Source organism: Apiospora phragmitis (assembly GCF_038363925.1).
Source record: "Apiospora phragmitis strain CBS 135458 chromosome Unknown utg000001l:1.0-2902119.0:1.0-2906034.0, whole genome shotgun sequence".
Classification (NCBI taxonomy): Eukaryota; Fungi; Ascomycota; class Sordariomycetes; order Amphisphaeriales; family Apiosporaceae; genus Apiospora; species Apiospora phragmitis.
In genome coordinates this window covers 1,091,187-1,113,045 of record NW_027117399.1, presented here as the reverse complement: position 1 = coordinate 1,113,045, position 21,859 = coordinate 1,091,187, and the positions used below count along the sequence as shown (strand labels likewise).

Sequence of the window (21,859 nt, the reverse complement as noted above, 5' to 3'; positions counted from 1 at the left end):
GATCTCATCGTTTGGTATTTAGTAATCAATCAGACTTAGTGGTTACTATGATGGCTTGGTATTATGCCCGGACTCCGGCGCAAGTATGGTCACTACACACTATATTAGCAGGAAGCTGACAAATGGCAGAGAACGTTCTCTTTTTACGGCAATCCACACAGGAAAACACAGCACAACAGACAAGGGGTACCATTTCGGGAAAGTACTGTAGTAGATTGATTACTCTCTAGCCATGGCTAATATCTCTCTCCATGAAGCTCGCAGCCGGGTAAGGTAAAGGCAAAGTCTTCAGCTGACTGATCCAGTCCATCCAGCCCATCTTAGCAGGGGACCTGACAAAGACAGAAAACCTTCTCTGCACTTTTCTCAACTTCCTGACAAAATCTGGGTTGACCAAAGCAGACCGAGTGAGTCTCAGTAGATATACCCAATCAGCAAAAGCCAAGCGCAAGCAAGGTCCATGGGAAGAAAGGCTGCATATGCATGGCGGTTCCCGTGCTCAGCAGTGCCAATTCTTGCTGGGTGGTTTTCTTCTGTCGTATATGTCCAGTTAAGACACCCATGTGCTCACCTCCCTCTCATAATCATACAATAAACCTCCCAAACACCGTACAGCTCTTCTGCTCCATGCTAGCCGTCCTCCTAAAGTACTATCAGTAACCGTTATGCAATCGTCGTCGGTTTGCTGGTAGGATGAGTGGCAGCATACGCCCGAGAAATGCTGCATAATCCGGGGTATCTTTCGTATCTATCCATCGTAAAAATTCGTAAAGACAACCAATCAAGTCTATCGAGACTCTAAAGGCAAGTGTGAACTTGCAAGCCAAATCCTCAGGGTCGAGTAGTTCAGCGTCGGATTGATGCTTGGGGTGTTGGGTGGTGGCTACCCACAAGACCTTGCCCGCTAATCTGACGCAACCAGGGGTCAGGGCAGAAGTCCTACTTTACCCTGTCTCGGAACGTCACATACTCGCGCATACGACTCTGGTGTTCATCGCACCACTGGGACCATTTCTTGCGAACCTCATGGTCCTGCTCGATCTCGTTCTGGTAGAGACGGGCAACATCTCCACCCTGAGCCGAGTCTAGCCAGGCCACGCCGAGTTGCTGACGTCGCAGTTTGTACTGCTCCTGTCGAGCAACGAAATGATCTAGGACCTTCTGGTTGAAGACTTCCCATTTGTCCATGTAGTTGCCAAAGTCTTGGGCGTACTTTCTAAACTGCGTCACGCTAGGTCTAATAGACGGGACCGCCATCGTGGGAGGCAGTCGTGGTGCGACCGGCGGCGTAGGGAAGTCGAGCGACACACCTACAGGTTGCTCCCTCTCGAGAGGGATCGTCTCCGAGGGTTTGCTATCAAACGGCAATGTCGACTTGAGATCGGCGAACGATTTCAAACCCGAAGGGACCGGTTCAGCAAACGGCTCGCATTTCTTGAAGTCGGCGAAAGTGGTTCTGAATTCTTCGGAATCTTCTGACCCGCCTACGGGAGCTGCAAAGGGGTTCGCGCTCGCGGGGGCTGAAGTCGACTGCATATCTTCGTGTCCGGCCCCGGCTGCGTGAGCTGCCTCGATGGTCGAAGTTGGACGCGGGGGTACAGGAGGAGCAGCTCCTTCCACTTTGCCTGCTCGCCATTCGGGTCGGCTGGGTTCCACGTGAATGTTACGTACCCCATGGGCTGGTCCTTTTGGCGTAGCGTCCCCGTTTTCAGGGGGATCAATATCCATGGCGTTCGGACTGTCGGTACCATTCGGGGTCGGGGGAACCTCCCGCCACCCATCACTCGAACTACTCTCTTCGTCCTCAACCAGCCCAGCGGTACCCATAGTCATCTTCACTGGCTTGGAATTCTTCCTTGAGGGTGCTCGGCGGATGGGCGATCCCGAGACACTCTTGGTCGGCTGAGGGACAAAGTGCTGAGGCCCTATTTTCTCGCTCCATTCTCCCGCAGAAAACCCTGCCTTGGAGAGCTCCTCTTCGCTCTCCTGGGTTGAGGGCATTGGGTTAGTGGCTTGACGCGGTCGTGGAACTGGTCTGGCAGGCGATCGTCCAAGGCGGCCGCCAGAGCGAGAGCCCTTTCTAGAGGGTGTTGGTGAGCCTGCGGATGGACCACCCGCCTTGAACTCCCATCCATCTTCATCCTGGTCGTCAACAAATCTGGTGTTAATATTCTCAGAGCTGCCGTTGGCGCCAAACCGGGCTTGGCCTGGACTTTGAGTGGATGCGGTAGGATCGCTGGAGAAGGTGAAACTAGAGTTTGGGTCATCAGCGCCGGTCTTGAGTTCATCGTGATTGCCAAATAGCGTGTCGCCGTAAAGGGCCGCGGCATGTTCCTCAAGCGTCATAGGTTTCAGCTTCTCTTGTGCAAACGCTTTCTTGAATGGACGCCGTTGAGACATCTCAGGGTTCGCGACTCCACTTGAAGTGCGTATATTAGAGGCAGCTCGAGTATCTTGAGCCTGGCCACTGTTGCCAGTCTCGGTCGTTTGCCCGCCAAGTGAATGGGACGGAGAAGCAGAAGGATAAAGAGAAGGTATAAAGCATCGCGAAGTGGGAGGTGCATACACTGATGGGCTAGCGCCTGTGTTGGCTGTCGAAGCTTGATGATGTCAGTACGATATCTAGAAAGGGCCGGTCAGGGGTCAACTTACGTTCAGTGGTAGGCTGCCCAGGCGCGGCAGCAGAAGGCTCATTTGTCGAATCAGTCGTGCTAGGCCGCGGCTTGTAGCGATCACTGGCTCGTGAAGGGAATGTATTGCCGTTATTTGCGGTCCTTCTACTGCCAATGTTTGCCGCATTACTGGCTCTACCAGAATCCTCGGATCCTCCATCATTACTAGAAGTGCGGGGTGTACTGGAGCTACGCGGCCGTTGTGATGGGAAAGGGAATGTGTCAGTACCCAGATCTTCGCTGCCATCCTTTCGCGACGTTTCCCGGGTGCTCTTGGCTCGACCTAAGCCAGAACCTTCCTCGAATAGACTAGTCTTCTCTCCGCCAGGGGTGTGGTAAGGCGTACTTCGATGCCCCTCCATGTAGTTCTCCCGGAATTGAGCCAATGGGTCAGGGGGCACTTGTGCGGAGGCATTACGAGCCTTTCGAGCAGCGCTTGCAGACATTTCGTTGAATATGTTCGTGTGGGTGCGGTCGGTGTAGTAGTTCTTGTTGGGAGCCGGGGGTTCATCACCTAAGCCAGGAGAACGCGGGTGTACCCAGCTCGTCTGGCGCTGTTTCCAAACGAGGCCTGTGCCTTCTGCTTCTGGGAAGCTGCTCTGGGGATATTGGGTTCTGAGTCGGAAGCCTTACTTTCCCGCGTGGCAGAAGTCGGCGCTCGGCCAGGGGTAGGGGGAGGAGGGACTGGTCTATCGCGGGAATTTGGCCGCATGCTCTCCCAGGCCTTATAGTGATTCCATTTGCTGCTGGCATCGGCGCCGTCCTTCCCCGAGGCGGTCTTACCACCACGTGGAACACTGCCACCAGTGAAGTGCGAGTAGCGCTGAGCCCCCGAAGTTGGGCGGCTTTGCGCATTGTTAGTCGCAGGGGCCCGCCGAGGGGGCGGCGGGTATGCCTTTGCTGCATCTGCCCATGGATTCCCTCGTACCCAGAAGCACCTGGGTATCTCGACCTATTGCTGCGTAGTGTGTCGTCGTATTTCCTTCGTTGCGTCTCATCGGTGAGAATCTCATGCGCCGATTGGATGATTTGAAACTTGGAGTTCACTTCGGCTTCTCTACCGGGATTCCGGTCTGGGTGGTACTTGAGAGCTGCGGAAAAGTTGCAACGATCAGTGGCATGCTCTAGTACGCTCTGTTCTGGCAATTTTTATACCATGGGTTGCTGCTAAGTAGCACGCTTCACTTACCAAGTTTCCTGAACTGCTTCTTGATCTCGTCGACCGTCGCAGTGGGCGAGACCTCGAGGTCCGCATAATAGTTGCGGGTTGGGTCAAGCTTGACCATCCTGGCAGCGTGTCCGGTATGCCGGGCCTGGAGAGTTTGTAGATAATGATACTCGGCGATGTAGGGAGAAACCTAGCATCCCGGACTCCAAGACCGCGGTTCCTCCTATGCTCCACTCACGGTGCAGCTCCAGCCGCGCACCCAGTGTATTTTTGCCGTGAAGGTGTGCGAGGGTATGAGAGTGACTCGACTCGTGGAGGTCCCGGTTGAAGTTTGCGAATGTTGTAGGGTGTGAGCGTCGAGAAAAGGGACGTTGCAAACCGAAGCAAGAGCCGGCCAAGATGATGCAACAGATGGAAGATCCAAGCCTTGACTTGGGGTGTAGATCAGGTGGAAAGTAGTTGTCGCAAGTTGGCGAGCATGGAATTTTGGTTCTATGAGAAAAAAGTCGGATATGGGAAGCTATGCGCGAGGGTCAGCGGTGAATACAATGTGCTTTTGAGCAGGGACAGGGACAGCAGCAAAGTACTTGATAGAACCCTGTGAATACATGCGAATACCTACAGCGTGCAGTTTGCGTTTGCCAAAGACGGCACTTTTATTCGGTCAGCGGTACACCAAATACCGACGCAGATCTTTCTTGCAACAATACAAAAAAGAAGGCAACAAGAAGCAGCAGCCTTGGGCGAAGTGGTAAAGAAAGGAACCTAGTTGATTACCTCGCTCGATACGACGTTGGGTTGCCCAGGATACATAAGTAAGCAAGCTATTTGATTAATGTAGGGTTCTCTCAGCAGTCAGTGACTTGTGATAACGCAGATAGAGGCTGAGCAGCCGCGTTTCCTGGGGCGGGGCGGGGCAGCAGCACGCGCAGCTCAGGGCCTTTGGGCCTGTTCCCATTTTCTTAGTGGGCAAGGTGGGATAGTGGAACAATCCCAGGCTGCTGCCCGTCATTGAACAAGTGCTGTCTGCAACTAACCTTACTTTGTTCTATTCTAGTGCGGGACGGGTCTTCCAGATTGGGCTGTAAGTTAATCAAATATGTACTCAGAAAGAGATCATTTCCCTACCTATCCTTTAACCTACGCATCATCGTTGAATGACTGACCCTTCCTTATGCCTGCTGAAATACCTATCACCCAGAGAGACTGATTGACAGACACAGAGGTAGAAGCGGCAAATCCTAGACCGCCTCATAAGAGGAGAGAGACATCATTCCCCCCCCACCTCTCTTTGAGGCCAGGAAGCACAAGACATGCAAGCCACGCAGGCCCTCTCTATACTGCAGTTACTATTGCTGGAAATGACACCACCTGATCCCATCCCGCTGTAGACAGGAACAGGTAATCAAACTTGCTGGTTGATGACTGAACTCGAGAGCGAGCGTCACGTCATCACATGGCATGTTGCTACTCTCAGCTTACGACGTACGGGGTATACTAGCACTCCATTCGACGTCCCTACAGCTGTCATGCAGCAAACTCCATTCATTTCACCTATCCCCTCCCCTCCACACCCGCAACCAGATATTGAACGAACCGTGGGGCAGCAGTCAGTCAGTCCGTCTGTCCCCAAAACAAAGACAGGGCCGCGTTGTTTCGGCATGACGTCAACCCGGGCTCGCACCGAACGGCCTATGCAGGTCAGCCAGCCTCTCAGGCTCCCACTCTCTTTGACGAAGCACTGGGCTGCAAAGGACAATGGGGGCCATGGGTTAATCGTCGTCAGCGTGCATGCAGTTGATGAGCAGAAAGCCAATACTTCCTTTTGAGGCGACTGCAGAGGACCGACTATACCGAGCCTTGGCGAACCGCCTGCTAGTTCGTGGATCCATCTCGCTCGTATTGACTCTATATGCAGCTTGCTTTTTGAAAAATAACCTTGTATACGTCCCACATCACCGCCCTATAGAAGGGGACTCTAGGGAGTTACTCAGCCAGCGACATGGCTCGGGCTCCTCGAAATAAAATATGTGCACATACACTCACTCTGCCTAGGAATCTCCGGCGACTCCCTATATAGACTAGTCCTCGGTATTCTTCTTTAATATTCGCAATCCTGCTCTCTTACGAACGGAAATCGATTCCTCCAGCTTGAGAACAGGGATTCCCTCACTGAGGCACGAAGAAGGGTCTGGGATATGCGCATTTCATTTTGAGGAGCCCGTGCTAGATGTGGGTAGGTTCTTCTTAGATGCGGAGAGCATTTGCAGCGCAGATATCCGCTGACACCACCCATCGGAATGAACCGCTCGTGAAAGTGATTCGTGAAACCTCGCTACGTTTGCTACACATCAGCTTACTAGCTGCCATGTGTCATTTTTCATTGATCTGTTTGTGCTTTGTAGCACCAAAATGTAGGATTGAGACATGCGATAGGACAGCTTCAAGCCTCTAGAACCCCCTTTTTCAAGGCAGTCGTCCGTCCGTGTCCATGGTCACAAGGGCAAAACGTTAACAGACTGGGGATGGAGGTGCATCTTAGGTTACTAAACTGCAGCAGCAAATCGGAACGAAGCACAAACTGGGAAACTTGATGCTGTGCCGTGATGCACAGCACATGCATAGCAAATAAAGCAAATTATGCCCGTCTCTCATCGTCATACCAGTATAGCTAACGAGACTAGAGCATGAAGTTGTCACGTCATCATACATTACTCCTGATCATATCTCAGTTTAGTCGTGATACTTCTTCACCATGATAGTGCCCAGGGGCTTCGCAATTCAGATCAATGAAAGCAACCAATACAAGTTATCCAATTAAAGGATGTAAACATTGCTCTGCTTGCCTGCTCTATGAGGATGCATCGCCTTCGTATGTGTATATACGGATGGACTGATCGTAAAAACCCAACAAACGCCTACCATGGCACTCCCATATGAACATGAGGGAGGTCGACTCCAGCCTATAACGATGCCGCCATCAGCACCGTCCCAGTCATTAAGAGCAAACAATTCGAACAGTAATTCTACAAAAGCTCCTTGCCCATATCGTACGACCAAGCGCCATCCCGCCTCAGCTTCTCCCGAGCCGCCAAATCTTTCCGGATCTCTTCCTCGGTGAGCCCATCAGGACCGCTCCAATTGGCACTTGATGTCCTCGCCCGGAACTTGTGGAAGCGGTCCTTGCTCTTGCTGAACACGGCCTCCATGTTCAGTGGCGCCGGAGCTCCAAAGATGGTCATCGGATCTACCCTCTCCTGACCTGCCAGTGCCTCGCGAAGGGCCGGGGAATCTGTCCAAGAGGCAAATATCTCCTTGCGATCCTCATTATCCGAATCATCCTCGTCCGTGTCGATCTCCTGGAGTTCAATTTCCTCGCCGTTTTGGAAGCGAGGCGATGATCGGGTTGCCGACTTGGCGACGGACTTAGCGCCCATAACCCCCATAGGTCGAGCAGGTGTCTTGTGCGAGGGACCAGCTGGGTTAGGGTTCGCTGCAAACGGAATAGCTCCCTTGGAGACCTGGGCCATATCCAGCGGGTGTGCTGTCTTGCTTTGTACTTGTTGCCCAGTAACACTGGTTTTATACAAGTCCCTGTTGGCACCCCCCTGCGGCACATTGGCATAACCGGCAGGGAACATGGACTTGGCTGGCAGCTCCCGAGGTTTCGAGGGTTTTTGACTCTGCGGAAGTATCGTCGCAGCAGTCACCTTCTTAAGGCCATTGGATGGGCGAACCGGCAGTCCTTGCAAGCTAGGCTGGTGCTCCATCTCAAGATCGTCGAATTCGCTGGTCATGCGCATTCGCTTGGCCTCCTTGTTGTCTTGTTGCAACGGGCGCTTGGTGGCGGGCTTAGCCGTGTTCTGAAGCACTGAACGGCCGAGGTCCTCTTGCGAACGATGCGTAGTCATCCGCAAAGGAGGCCGGTTGGGTTCATTCTGATTGATACTCCTGAACTCGGGCTGACCATTGACTGATCGGGCCGCCGGAGGAGGAGCCCTCGTTTGCTTAGCCTTCTCCAGCATAGCCTGTCTGTGCGCATTCTTCTTCGCTTCGGCCTGAGCAGCGGCTTGTCTGCGTTCTTCGTCCTTTTGCCTTTCGGCCTCGAGTCGTTTCTGCTGCTCTTGACGCCTCTTTTCTTCCTGGGTAGCCGCCTTTTTGCGCTCCATCTCAGCCTTGGCCTCCTGTTTGCGCTGGGCTTCCCGCTCATCCCGCTCTTTCTTACGCTCTGCCATTTCCAGCGCCTTAGGTCGGCCGGACGAGGAGATGGAGCTGTTTAGGTTCTGGGTCGAAGACTTGGATTGCAAACTCGATTGACTTTGCTTGAGCTTCAGCTGTGACTGGGACCCAGTTGGGTTGGAGGGCTCGTTTACACTGGGCGTTGCAGTGCTGCTGGATGGGTGGAACTGGGGTTGTTGAGAGCCCAGATTGACGCGGATCATGGTCCGTGGTTGCGTAGTCTTTCCTGCGGGTTCTCGGGTTGGTCTTATGGGTCTCTTGATTTCGCGGCCCTTGGTAGCTGAGGGCGGTGCTACAGGTCGTGAAACCGAAGGAGGAGGCATGGTTGTGGTGGTAGTTGGCGCATCCAACATATCAACATCGTCTTCGTCATCAGCTGTGGCTTCCTCGGATTGTTCTTTTGCTTTGCGAGGGCTTGTCCGCGTTGGCTGGGTCGGGGTTGGTGGGGGAGCCGGAGCCTTCTTCTCCTTTTCCTTTTGTGCCGCAACTTGCTTCTCCATGGCTGCGATCCTTTCCTGTTCCTTGCTGAAGACTCGTGCTTTTTCTCGCTCCTTGGCCCTTTCCTTCTCGAGTTTGTCCATTTGGTCAGCCAACCGTTTTGACTCCTTGGCTTCTTTCTGTTTGCGTTTTTTCCTCTGCCTTGTCTCGCTCAATAGATGCCCTTGTTTTACGACCCTCTGTGCGCGTTGGGCTAGCAGGAGGAACTGCACTCGTAGCAGAAGCATGCTTGCTTAGATCCGGGTACAGTGGCTGGGCTTCTCGGCCACTTTGTTGGTCAATCGACATAGTAGACGGTCCAGCATGAAACCCTAGCCGCGGCGTCGAAGGAGACAGCAGCGATGCTTTTCCTTCAGCGCTGGACGCGGCACTGCTGACTAGCAGGCCTTTTGACCTCCCTAGAATGGAAGAAAGTTTGTTCTTGACCTGCTTCAAAGGGCTATCTCGGAATGGGCGAGATGGAGACCCCAAACTGCTGGGCACATCTGCCTCTGTCTCAGAGACAGTTGCAAGAGGCGGGTTGGAAACTGAATTGGTCTTCTGGAGTTCCCCTCCATCATCTTCTGCCTGATCGAGTTTCGGCAATACAGGCACAGAAGCTGACTTTTGGTGGCTATATGTGGTTGCTGCTCTCTGTAGAGTAGCAGGCTTTTGAGGAGACTGCTGTCGGGTTTTGGGGAACACAAAGTCCTCCATACCAATGGTCTCCTTGCCAGAAACTCCTTCCATGACATCCGCCGTGTGGCTCTTAGGCATTCCTGGGCGAGGACTGAACATGTTTGACGCGTTGTCGGGAGTGCCAAAGGCTTGATCCACTCGTCTTCGTCGTCTTCTTCCGCTTCCGCTTCCACTTCATCCTCGGGGAAAGCTCCAGGTGTTGTGTGAGTTTTGGGGGACAGAATGGACTTGTGTTTCAGCGTAGGCTGCGGAGCTGGTGTCATTGCGGCTGGCAGACTCGGCTGTATAGCTGGTACAGCATTGGCAATCGATTTTGATGGCCGGGACGCTTGGGGTTGCAGTTGGCCAAGCTTGCTGATCTGATCCTGCAGCCGCTGCGTGTAAGTTTTGTTGTGTGCAACAGCGTCGTCAGAGTCAATAGGTTTTGTGACGGTGACTTCCTCGACTTCGTCATCGAGATCGCTATCATTCTCGTCGTCCGTTGCCTCATGCCTGACGTTACCAAGAGATTTGCCACCGGTGTGTCGGTTGTAGTAGCTTGTTCGTGTTTGCTCTAGATGGCTCGTCCTTGATATCCGGTTTCCAGTACTCTTGTGTGTTATGGGCTCTCGGGCCGGTAGAGACGCAAAGTTCAGACTGCTCTTGCGAACAACCGGCCTGATAGGACTTGATCCCTCGGAGGGAGGAGCGTCGTCCATGTCTTCGTCCACAACATCAGGTTCGGTCTCTTCGGCAGGCGGTGCTTGTTGTGCAGATGGAATAATGGCTTTCTCTGGCGACGATTTGACGGGTGATGTCCCAGGTTGGTCTTCTGGTTCCTCTTTTGGCTCTTCTTCTGGCTCCTCTTGAGGCTGGACAGGCGAGCCGGCCGGCGTGGTACTTTCGTGGTGATGTGTTGCCTTGGCAGGTGGTGAATTGACCTTCGCGACTTGGGCTATGGAGTACTCGGTTTCCATCTCATCGCCTACGGGCTCGCTTGTGGGCTCGGATGGATGCTGAGCAGGGCTTTGCTGCTGTTCCTGTTCCTTTTCAGGCGATGATGGGTCCAAGTCCTCATGGTCAGTTTGTGTGTCTACCGCAATGCTGAACGGCTGTGTTGCTTCCTCCTCAAAAGCAGACTCCGCGTCGTTGTAATCCACGTCCATAACGTCTTGCGATTGACTCCCGTGGTAGCCCGAATCTACGACGGATGAGATGACCTTGGCATCCTTGACAGGACTGGTGGGTTTGTCTATCCTCGCAGGGCTCGGCTGGGGGGCAGGCTGTGGGTCGGCGGCGATTTTGACCTTGGGCGTGTGATTCCGTTCAGCTTTGGAAAGGACGAATGGATTGGGTGCTCCCTTGGGAGTAGCCGAGAAGATGTTGGACAGTGGCTGTAGACTTGTCAGCCATGGCAATTTTAATATACTTTTGGCAGATAGTGAAACATACCACTCGGGCCTCTCCTGGGTTCGCTTTGCGCGCAGTCCTGGGTGTTTTGCCACGTAACTTGCCTGGTGTTTTGAAAATCTCGGCGACGTTGCTATGGCACGGTCAGCTGGAATGCGCAGGGCAGGCTTCACGATGTGGCGGAAGATGGGACTCACATCTGGTTCTCGCTGAAGATGTCGGCCATGTGTTCGTTCAGCCAATCGAAGTCGTTACGCGCCGAATAGGAAAACTCCTCGACCTCATCGTGGGCAATCTGAAGCGCCGAAGACCTCTCTTCGGCGACCCAGGGCGCAGAGCCGACCTGCAGACGCGTTGCTCGTGGGCCAGCCATGGCGACTTTTGGGGGATAGGAACGCGGTGCGGGCAAAGGCTCGTGAACGTGTCAGCGAGGAGCTGAGCGCGTTTTATAGCCAGAAAATGGCAAGTGCAGCAATCGGAATCGGCCGGGGCGTTGTATAAAGATCAAGTAAGCATTGTTCACGCATGGAATAGGAGCAGTAAAACGAAAGGCGTAAGTTGTCGATGTGGAATTTGATGATTGAGTGTAGGATTGGAGGTCGATGGTGTTCGTCAGTGTGGGCAAGCCCGATTTGGTCGAGATGCCCGCAATTCGCGTCTGATTGGTGGAGCAGCTCTGTGAGTAAACAAAGGCCAGTGGGCAGGAGCACTTTGATAAGACTGAACCAAAAAAAAAGCTATCGCCCCACCTTTTCGGCAAATAATTGACACACCATGGATTCACGATCCTCTGTACTCCAGTAGGAATATCGCCGCTGGCAAAAAAGGTGGGGGAAGCAGGAGAAAAAAAAATATCATAATATCATGACAGGCAGGTGATATGAGATCATTACTGGGACAGTAGGTATTGACATACAAGACAGCGTGGCTCGTGCTACCTCCTGGGATATTTCCCAAATTACTTAAGTAGGTAAGTAATGTATTCAGTTACCGCTCTCATGAAACACACCGGACGAACCGCTAGGTCTTCAAAAGACAGGGTGACTCCGTCTCAAGCGTGTATGCTGCGATATATCCTGCTTCATTTGAATGGGCAACTCAGCCCTTCTGCAGAACTAGGTCGCTTGAGTCAGGTCTTACAGAACCTGCCTTCATCTACGTGTTCCAAACATGTCTTTCGTGCCTACAGAGCAACCATCGAATCCTGTCTGTACCCCCCTTTTCCTAAGTACAGATGTCATTAATGCCATGCCCATCAAGCCGGACGACAACATTGTCGGCGCTGGCGAACGAGGCGACGGTATCCGCGGCTGGGTCGTACTTGGGCCAGTTAAACGCATCAGAACTCGGCGTCGCATCGGGGTTGGTCGCAAAGGACAACCACAGATCTGCAACGGAGTTCCAACCAGGTTAGCTGTGATCCTTCGTAATCATGGAGAAATCAAACAAAAACTACTTGCCCTGCATAGCGTGGCTGACGTTCCACTCAAAGTCGGTCGAGTTATGGTTGTACTGGTGGTGAGTCCCGAAAATCAGGGGTAATTCACCTAACAATGCGAGGGCCGTGGGTTAGTTCTGTATGCCGAGCCTTAGAGGGGCATGTCTCGTTGCACTTACTGCTGTGAGTAGCTCCCCAGCCAAGGAGCTGGCGTGATGTTGGAGAAATTTCCACTGTAGAAGTATCGGTAGGTTGTCAACCCGGCCTCGACACGGTCACTGCATTAAGTGTCAGCTCCAGGTAACACAGTAAAGTCTCACATATGCGCGATCATGGCTGTACTTACCGAATCTCGCCAATAGTGGGACACAAAATGACCTTGGAGCCCGAGATCATGTCTGCCTCCTTTACGCCCTACTCAGCTGTCCAGGGCGCAAACGACGAGCCCTCTCGGCTGTTCACTCCCAGGATCGCAGGGAGCTTGGCCACCAATCCTTTTTGGGCTCGGTCCTTGGAGTCTGCGAAGACCGTGACGTTGTCGACGACCGGCCCAAACATAAACCCCGTCGTGTTCGCAAAGACCTTCTGCAGCTTCTGTGCATCGACCGTCTGCATGCAGGCCATTTCGGCCGCCGCGTCCAGGTCGCCGCAGCCAGCGTTCTTCGCGACGGCGGAGAAGCCGCGGTGCTCGTCGTCACCCGCGGCGAAGACCGTGGAACCGCCCGATTCGGCGATGAGCCCCTTGACAATGGGATCCTCTGGATACGCGTAGCCGAAATAGTTTACCGACCAGGCACCAGCTGACTGGCCCCAGAGGACGATGCGGTCAGCGTCACCTCCGAACGCGGCAATGTTGTCGCGAACCCATTCAACACTTATGCGCCACCGAAACGTAGCAATCAGTACTTCTGTCCATACCGTCCGGAAAGATAGAGGGCAAAGTTGAGACTCACGCCAATCGCTGGTCCATCAAACCCACGTTGGTTGACTGTGCAGCCACATTGGGGTATCCAAAGAGATTCAGTCGGTAACTAATACACACACATAATCCTCGGTTAGACAATCACAGGCTTATCAGGGATACGGCGCACATCATCCCCATTCATGATTCGATTCCTCGCTTACTTGATCGTCACAACAACATGGCCCTGCGTGCGCTCCACCCACGGATCGGGAACCTGGTAGGGCACATTGGCGCCGTTCGAGGCGAACCCCCCGCCCGCGGTCCAGACGAACACGGGCAGCTTGGGCGCCGCAGGCTCCAGCGGCGCATACACGTTCAGGTAGAGGCAGTCCTCGCTCTGGGCGGGGCTGCCGGGCAGCAGCTGCGGCATGTAGACGTGGAAGACGTCCTTGGCGTCCGCCTCGGGCGTCGTGAGGGGCTGCATGCACGAGGGGGCGAAGGCCTTGGCGTCGATGTCGCGATCCTTCGCTGCGTACTTGACCTGCGGCTGGAACCGGAGCTTGGCCACCGGCGGCTCGGCGAAGGGGATGCCCAGGAACTGCCGGACGTGCGGGGAGGTCGCGTTGATGGTTCCTCGGACCTCGCCGTTGGCGGTCGGGACGGTGAGGTCCGCGCCGCGAGCGGCGGCGACCAGGAGACTGCTGGCAAAAGCTGGAAGGAAGAACATGCTAGATACTTCCGTCGAAACCCCCCAGTACCAAAGTAGAAAGTCGGGGAAGAAGGCGGGAATCAAGGCCCGAGGTGTACACACCCTATATATACATCCCCAGCACCATCGTAGCCAACCCTGGCAACAACACCACGGCAATTGGACGGGCACCTGCCCATTGATATGCTGCGCCCGTCATAGGTCCGATTGATATCAAAACCGTAGGACAGTCACTGCCATTCTGGGATCAAAAACGTGTCATGCCATCAGTTCCAGAGCTGTCAACACAGTAGTCAACAAAAATGTGCCGAGCCAGTATGTATGAGGTTGTGTGGGGAGTCCCTACGCTATCCCCACCACACAATGGGGCTGGACGCCTCAACGGGTAAGGCTTGGGACTGCGGTGTGAGGAAACTGCTTCCGCCGTTGCGTTCGTGTTCTGTTTCCCCCACGGCCAAACTCCGACGCACTCCTCGGCGTTCGGCCGAGCTCTTGCGAATCCTGATATGGTATTAACAGTACCTCAGGAGCCAGGCATGAATAGGTTTCAAGTAGGATGTGTGTCCACTGTCAGATTGGTGGCTGTCAATCTGTACTTTTTGCACTGTGGTCCTCAACGAACAGTGATAGGGATTGCCACAAAAGATGCAAAGAGCGTTCCGGCTGGATTGACTACGAAGCGAAGAATTATATGGAGGGAGGGGGTGGCGGCGGCGGTAGGGATGAGGTGGTATATGAGACAACACGGACGGCGGAACTGCGATCAAAGATGACGAAAAACCCAAAAGAAACCCATCACGGATAATGCTCCGGTCTCACTGTTATGTTATGTACATATATGTATGAAGACCATTCTCTTTGAATAAGAAGGCGAAGACGTACTGTTTACACTCCTAGCGAGGTGGTTTCCATGAGGGATGCGCCTCTCATCGACTCCGGCGCTTATAGCACCTCCAGAGATTTCCCAGTCAACATTCGGAAAGCCTCCTTGTACTTTGCACTTGTGGCGTCAGCAATGTCCTTGGGCACCTCGACGCCCTCCTTGGCTTTCAGGCCCTCTTTTGTCAACCTACAACCTAAGTCAGTTTCGGTACGCTCAGAAAGGAGAGATGCAGCGCGCAATCGAATTATATGATAGGCAAGGGTGATGTAGAAAGGAGGCAATAACGAGCACTACACTCAGGACTTCTTACCAGTTTCGAAGGTACTGCTTGTCAAAGCTCTGCTGGTCACGACCGACCCTAGAACATAGTGTTAGCTTCACACAGGTGGTAGAAACGGTTCATAATGACACTGCAACTCACTCGTACTTGTCCGCGGGCCAGAACCGCGACGAGTCGGGCGTTAGGACCTCGTCAATCAAGACGATCTCGTCGGTCGCCTCGTCGAGGCCGAACTCGAACTTGACGTCGGCGATGATGATGCCCCGGGCGCGGGCGTACTCGGCACCCGTATTGTACAGGTCCAGCGCGAGCTTCTCGATGCGGCCGGCGTACTTCTCCCCCGACGATTTTGGCAGCCTGCTCCGGCGAGATGTTCTCGTCGTGAGCGCCCATCTCCGCCTTGGTGCTCGGCGTGTACAGCGCGCCGGCGGGGAACGCGGCGCACTGCTTCAGGCCGGCGGGCTGCGGGATGCCGTGGACGGTGCCTTTGGTCTCGTATTCTTTCCATGCTGAGCCGGTTATGTAGCCGCCTGTATCCTCCCGTGCGTTAGTAAGTCAACGTGACAGGCATTTCTGGTCATCATCCCCGCCATAGGCGGCGGTGGGCTCAATGAAAAAAAGACGTAGACCATCCCAACGAAACAATATAGGCGTGAAACGTACGCACGATGGCCTCGATAGGAAAGACCTTGAATTTGCGGACCTGCATGCTCCGGCCACGGACCAGCTCTGTCTCGGCAGGGGTCAGGCCGCCCGGCGGGTCTAGGGTGATGAAGTGAGTCTTGAGGTCCGGAATCTTCTCCTTCAGCACGGAAAACCAGTGTGCAGTCAACTGGGTCAGGACGGCGCCCTTGAAGGGGATTCCATTCTCCATGACCACATCGTAGGCTGAGATACGGTCGGTCGTGGAGAAGAGAAGCGTGGAGTCATTGACTTCGTACAGGTCTCTGACCTTGCCCCGCGCAATCAAAGGCAGTGAGGAGACGTCGATGGACGTTACCACTTGAGGCGACATTGCGAAGATGTATGTTTTTACCGATCGAGGATCGTTCAGTAACGCGAATAATCGTCCGATCTCAATGAGCTGCACTCGGCTCTTAGGAAACCAAACAAAAAATTGCTGCAGTACAGCTCAAAATTCTCCATGACGGAAGTGGGACCGGTGCCGACGACGGAGCTCTGGCTAAGCTTGTAGTAAACCAGGAATAGCCGGCAGGTGGTGGACCCACCATCACCCGGTACTGGTCTGACCTGCCGCACAGTCCCGGGAGGCCGTCAGGGCTAGATTCGTGTGATCGTATTCATCGTCAGTATATCAAGGCAGTGAGGTGTTTCTCGCCTCGTCGAATACAGACAGCCATCAATAGCCTTTGATAATCGTCGGTACGTCGCCATCACCGTTACATAACGGAAAGGGTTCCTGGCCTGCGCGTTCCTGGGCTTCCTCGATACTATATGCAATGCAACCTTCTGCGGCCCCGGACATCAAGATCGGAAGGTGAGCTTTCTTCCAGAGATCTCTCCCCAGGAACGCGCATTTTGGTTGGTTATATTTTCCACTTACGCGAAGGGAAGAGACCAAATCTGCCCTGCAGGTACGCCAAAGGCAGGAAGAAGAATGGAAGCTACAAGTGCAGCCTCTCTGATGAAAGCACCGCGAAGAATCCCAAAATCTCAGACTTCAAGTCAGCCTATGGATACACGAAACCTGAATACAAGGAGACTCTCTTGCCTTGGCACATACTCTATCTGGATGAGCTTGAGGGTACTCATACGTGGCGATGCTTCTAGAGTCTGATGCCAACGGGAGAGCTATTCGGATGGGCCCATACAGGCCGTGTAGCCTTGATCCCGGATCTCGCGGCTCCCCATCCGAGTGTAGCAAGAGCCAAGAGAGCAAACAGTGCATATCTGCATACAGTCGGGTAAACAAATGTGCACATGTAACAAACATTCTCGGACTGGCAGCGGAGTACAGACAGCACGGTTTATCTCATGATGTCGCGCGGCCTTACTGATGCTTGTAGGATATTAACGCAAAGCCAAGAGAACGAGCGTCGTCTGCTGTCCATATGCGCACCTCGCTTGACAATGGCCGACAACACTCGACAGTGGTTAAGTATTCTCAATTGGGTGTATTGTATGTACTATGGGGGTGGTAGAGACCCTGACAGACATCGAGATGCAAAAACAAATAGCTCGGGTTCGAGTGGGAGGTTTCTGCCGTCTAAACAGCCTTAATAACTCCAACACTCTTGATGATTGGCTTGGTATGGCCAGCCGTTCCTTCAATGCTGTCAGCATTCCTTCTCGAATCCTGGTTGGTTTGGTGCCTGGCTGGACTGAGCAGGTCGGCCAGTGGCATCTGGGGAAACAAAAGTCAATGGGCACACCCGCTGGAACACACCACTTATTTTTAGCCCCCGCGCCGCTCCCCTTTGCCCATCATCATTTCGCTTCTGCAGTGAGCACTATATACGAGTAGCAGCATCCGAACTGCCGCGCAACTAGAACTTTTCGGTCGCAGCAACGTGATGGGAGATGGGCTGTCGGGCGAAAATAATTTTCGGTCATGATCCGTTACATCCTCTTCTTGGCTTGCAGCCAGTCAGTAGTTGGTTCTGCGACGACGGTGCTGAAGCAGCCCGGTTAGGAACCGAAAAGCAACTGCGTTGATGTCTTGAATTTCTGTTACCTCATCCGCCCGCCCCCTATTGGCCCGTAGATCATCTCCAACAAAGGTCCGGCGAGGTCTAGCCCAACCTCATGTCGGACTGGTCGGCTTAAGGACAGCATCGTTGAAAGGATCAATATTGGAAGGATCAATAGTGGGATCTACTGTAAAGGTAGGCTGAGGCACAGCGCCCATATAAGAACTTTTCGGTCATATCACTTGGCAAATTAAAATATTCTGTATATATCTGGCTGCCCCCCTTTCCCAGATGGATGAGACCTGTTGAGAGACATCAGTCTGCCGAGTCATTGACCAGAGTAACTCGTACCAAGCAATCCATTATATTATCCCAAGCCTTTGCGCCAATACCTACTACGCCTCCCTAAAGACACCGTGTCTGAACATTTCAACATGCGCTCCTCCCTAGCTGTCGGTCTGTTGGTGATGCTGACAGCGGTATCGGCCGCTGACCAGCCTGCCCACTGCTCCACGACCTGGGACGACTGGGAGCACACCACTGCCGGCGTCAAAACGCACGAGTGCTACACCTATACCAAGACCCGTGCTTCCGGTACGCATCCATATCGATGGCATGAATGAGTACCAAACAAACTAACAAATGATCAAAATAGAACTCTGCCCAACTTACAATGCCCCGACTGACATCATGTGTCTTATGACGGTGGCAGTCGAGAATTTGGAGGTGCCGTGCGCCACGGACTGCTGTGCCGAGACACCGACGGTGTACGTCGATGCGCCGTGCCCTACAAGCCCAACCGGCTGTGTTTTCCCTACTGAGACTATAACGCAAACTATGGGATGCGCGCAAACTGTTCCCGCAACGATCACCCCCAAGCCAACGGTTTGGTAGGCTGCCGGGTTCGAGGAGTCGGTAATAGGGATTGCGGACTAAACGAGAAGTACCGAATGTGGTGGTGATATCAAAAAGCTCGGAGTTCAAAACATGTTCATGGGGTTATGTAATGAGGGTTGTCCCGAGATCTTGCTCTATACAGCGAGCAGTCATTCATTCATTCGTCTATTTCGTATAAGCTTAGTATTCGACATAATACACACTTTATCGCACTGTGGCTCCCTTCAGGCTCTTCACTGTACACTTGCCTCCGCTTGCAGTGAACAGCTTGCCCAGACCCTCCTTGCCGGTCTCCTTCACCAAGCCAGGATCGAAAGCGACCTCCAGCTCGTCGGTAGTCGTGAAGCCAGGCTGGAACATCTCCCAAACCTTCTTCTTGGGGTTGAGCACACCTTCCGGCTCGCCCTCCCAGCCCTGGAAGTTGACGCGCTCACCTGCCTTGGCATCTGCGGGCGGGCTCACGAGTTCAACCGGGCCCTTGTGATCATCGACCTCGCCTTCCTTCAACTTAGGCGACGCTGCCAGGACCATAGCGCAAGACTTGATGCCTCGCATCTTGACAGGCTTCAGGTTGGCAACGACGACAACCTTGCGTCCTTGCATCTCCTCCAGGGGAACCAGTCCGTTGAGACCTGAGCAGACCGTCCGGCAGATCTGGCCCTCATATTCAGTGTAGTCTTCCGTCGCCTCCTTGTCGCCCATGGCAATAGTCGAGACAAACAAGCTGTCGGCTTCAGGGTGCTTGATGGCCTTGAGGATGTGTCCGACTCGGAGGTCGATAAGCGCAGGGGTAGGCGGCGCGGCAGCGGCGGGGGCCTTCTGTTGCTTGGGGGCCTTCTCCTTCTTCTCCTTCTTGGGCTTGGCCTCGCCGCCAGCACCCACAGCAGCTGCGACGGCATCCTTAGCCTCGGTAGCCTTCTGTACAACCGTCTCGGCGGCGGCCTTCGTGCGGTCGGCAACGGTAGCCTGAGCGCCACCGGCAGCGGCGGCGGCGGCAGCAGCCTTCTCCTTCTTCAGGCGCTCCTTCTCGGCCTTGGCGTCATGAGGAGGCTTGACGTAAAGAACATTATCAGGGTCAATATTGATCTTGTCCGAGTCCTTGACCTCAAGGCCAAAGACGGGGGAGTTCTGGACGAAGTCGATGTGGCGGACGATGTTGTGGTAACCCTTCTCACCGGTTCGCTGTTCGGGAGACCAAGCAAAGACGGTCGGGGCCAGGGTCTCGTAGATGGAAACATCAGCCTTGGACGGCTTAGTACCAAGGAGAGTGGTGCGGGTCGAGAGATGGGTGTTCAGAGACTCGAGGATGGAGACATCGTTAGGAGATGACTTCAGCCGGTCCGCGGTGGTGGTCCATTGCTGAATCTCGGTCTCCTCGGCGGGACTATACTTCTGGGTGCAAAAGGCAGCCATTGTGAAGGAGCGAAAAGGGGGTATGCTCCTGATAACAGGACGTAAGAGTCTCGGAAAGAGCGACAGCTTGACGAGTCTGACTATATCACCTACTCACACAAGCAGGCAATATTTTGTATTTTGGTGGGATGGTGATGATGGGGGTTGGCGGGGGATCCAAACTGAATTTTGGGCAGCTTCTTTGCTCCAATTGCCCCGCGATTTATTGACTTGGGCGATATCCGTAATTTCGCTTGGATGCATAAACGGGGAATTTGAGTCAGATGCTTCATAAATGCATAAGTCTGCGCTAGGTCAACGCGATGACGACCATAACGGAACCTTTGAATCGCCGTCCTCCGGCCAAGGCAAAGGAGGTACGTACCTCGCCAAGTATGTGGATACCTCACTGCTTCTTGAGTCGTCGTCCTTGACCTGCAGTGGAGCTCGAAAACGGCTTGCCTGGCCCGTCCAATCCAGAGTCTCCAGAGTCCAGTCCCGTCGCGAGATTTGAGTTGCAGGAGACTCAAGCTACCTCATCGAAGCAGAGAGCTGTTTGTTCACGACCCCCATCTCATCTTTCTCTCTGCCTCTCTTCTTTTCCCCTTCGAACCGACCTGCACACGGCAGAATTGATTTCATCTCTTTCACGATGGGCTACAGCTACAGCTATGGCGTCGGCAGCCTGACGACCGCCCTCCTCGTCATTGGAGCTTGTGAGTAGTAAACACACCCGAAATGCTGGAGGCTCGGCATGATGCACTCGTCAGATCTAACCCTGATGCGACCCAACAGACATGCTCTTCACTGGCAGCGGCGAGGCATTTAACGTAAGTAACTCCGCATGCCGACTCGTCGATTGAAACTCGGTACTGACGTGATGGTCATCACAGGTCGGAGCATTTCTAGTATCAGTATCGCCCTACGCCTGGGCCTCCCTCGGAATAGCACTTTGCATTGGACTTTCTGTTGTGGGAGCTGCATGGTAAGAAATATAATCTGCCTCCGCCATCGCCTCGCATATGTTATAGTCCTTGCATCTAACTGCGCGGTATTACAGGGGCATTTTCATTACCGGATCCTCCATCCTCGGCGCCGGCGTCAAGGCACCCCGAATCCGAACCAAGAACCTGATCTCGATCATCTTCTGCGAGGTCGTCGCAATCTATGGTGTCATCATGGCCATAGTCTTCTCGTCCAAGGTCGGCTCCGTCAGCGAGGATATGCTGGCCGACGCCAACAGCTACTACACCGGCTTTGCCTTGTTCTGGGCTGGCCTGACCGTCGGCGGCTGCAACCTGGTCTGCGGTGTTGCCGTCGGCATGAACGGTTCCGGTGCTGCTCTGGCTGATGCTGCCGATGCCTCGCTATTCGTCAAGATCCTTGTCATCGAAATCTTCAGCTCTGTCCTCGGTCTTTTCGGTTTGATTGTTGGTCTGCTGGTTCAGGGCAAGGCCAACGACTTTGGCTTCCAAGCATAGTGTCGCATTCGAATGAGGATGAGAATGGGCACACGAAGATGGAAAACTGTATAGATGTAGGAGATACAAGGAGTATCGCGAGCCTTGGAAGGGACTCGCGACATGCATTTGGGACCTAGCTTGGGACCTCCGGCGTTTTTGGAGGAATGAATGCAAGTCAGGGAGTGCATTGTGTGTAGTATCTGGGACCGCTTTAGCAATGTACCAATATTGGAATTTGAAGTATCTTGTTTGAGCGTGACGTGTTAGTTGTCTTTAGATTCTCGGTCTAGATGACGAAAATGTGAGGTATTTATACACTGATGGCTCAACAATCTGGGTAGGATAATGGCACCAAATAGACAAGTGTATGTCGGTCATAACGCTAAGTATTCTTTAGGCTTTATACGGTATACAGAGAGGTCAGACTGCCTAGGGGCGACTGGCCATCTATGCTTATACATTGGAGTAGACAGATTTACACCACCCTTATCATAATGCAGATCTCCGGACTGCCAAGATGTTCTCTAGCCTCCATATTATTCGCGGGTATAATACACGGGTTGAAACAAGAATTCCCACATCAGCTTGCTATACATTT

At 53.6% G+C, this 21,859-nt stretch overlaps 7 protein-coding genes across 7 annotated transcripts; 2 read left to right on the top strand and 5 right to left on the bottom strand.

The window, feature by feature from the left end:
• Positions 1-939: 939 nt before the first annotated feature.
• Positions 940-3,958, bottom strand: PG994_000340 (DnaJ domain-containing protein; the record flags this gene model as incomplete). The annotated part of the gene is made up of 4 exons (XM_066851749.1): positions 940-2,600; positions 2,653-3,271; positions 3,306-3,763; positions 3,862-3,958. 4 exons carry the CDS (start codon positions 3,956-3,958, stop codon positions 940-942), a joined length of 2,835 nt encoding a protein of 944 aa, XP_066722381.1.
• A 2,908-nt stretch (positions 3,959-6,866) lies between these two features.
• PG994_000339 (Inner centromere protein-related protein pic1) lies at positions 6,867-11,017 on the bottom strand (the record flags this gene model as incomplete). The annotated part of the gene is made up of 5 exons (XM_066851748.1): positions 6,867-8,692; positions 8,751-9,346; positions 9,394-10,628; positions 10,687-10,777; positions 10,842-11,017. The coding sequence occupies 5 exons, from the start codon at positions 11,015-11,017 to the stop codon at positions 6,867-6,869; spliced, it is 3,924 nt and encodes a 1,307-aa protein (XP_066722380.1).
• An 851-nt stretch (positions 11,018-11,868) lies between these two features.
• On the bottom strand, positions 11,869-13,713 carry PG994_000338 (uncharacterized protein; the record flags this gene model as incomplete). The annotated part of the gene is made up of 7 exons (XM_066851747.1): positions 11,869-12,032; positions 12,105-12,191; positions 12,317-12,360; positions 12,429-12,487; positions 12,545-12,956; positions 13,036-13,113; positions 13,208-13,713. 7 exons carry the CDS (start codon positions 13,711-13,713, stop codon positions 11,869-11,871), a joined length of 1,350 nt encoding a protein of 449 aa, XP_066722379.1.
• Positions 13,714-14,637: 924 nt separating this feature from the next.
• On the bottom strand, positions 14,638-15,873 carry PG994_000337 (uncharacterized protein; the record flags this gene model as incomplete). The annotated part of the gene is given in 5 exon segments (XM_066851746.1): positions 14,638-14,764; positions 14,889-14,936; positions 15,000-15,190; positions 15,204-15,388; positions 15,522-15,873. The coding sequence occupies 5 exon segments, from the start codon at positions 15,871-15,873 to the stop codon at positions 14,638-14,640; spliced, it is 903 nt and encodes a 300-aa protein (XP_066722378.1).
• Positions 15,874-17,943: 2,070 nt separating this feature from the next.
• Positions 17,944-18,403, top strand: PG994_000336 (uncharacterized protein; the record flags this gene model as incomplete). Its single annotated transcript, XM_066851745.1, has 2 exons — positions 17,944-18,103; positions 18,165-18,403. The coding sequence occupies 2 exons, from the start codon at positions 17,944-17,946 to the stop codon at positions 18,401-18,403; spliced, it is 399 nt and encodes a 132-aa protein (XP_066722377.1).
• A 207-nt stretch (positions 18,404-18,610) lies between these two features.
• PG994_000335 (tRNA-aminoacylation cofactor ARC1) lies at positions 18,611-19,819 on the bottom strand (the record flags this gene model as incomplete). Its single annotated transcript, XM_066851744.1, has 1 exon — positions 18,611-19,819. The coding sequence occupies one exon, from the start codon at positions 19,817-19,819 to the stop codon at positions 18,611-18,613; it is 1,209 nt and encodes a 402-aa protein (XP_066722376.1).
• A 631-nt stretch (positions 19,820-20,450) lies between these two features.
• On the top strand, positions 20,451-21,279 carry PG994_000334 (ATP synthase subunit C-domain-containing protein; the record flags this gene model as incomplete). The annotated part of the gene is made up of 4 exons (XM_066851743.1): positions 20,451-20,514; positions 20,594-20,628; positions 20,692-20,783; positions 20,859-21,279. 4 exons carry the CDS (start codon positions 20,451-20,453, stop codon positions 21,277-21,279), a joined length of 612 nt encoding a protein of 203 aa, XP_066722375.1.
• Positions 21,280-21,859: the final 580 nt, after the last annotated feature.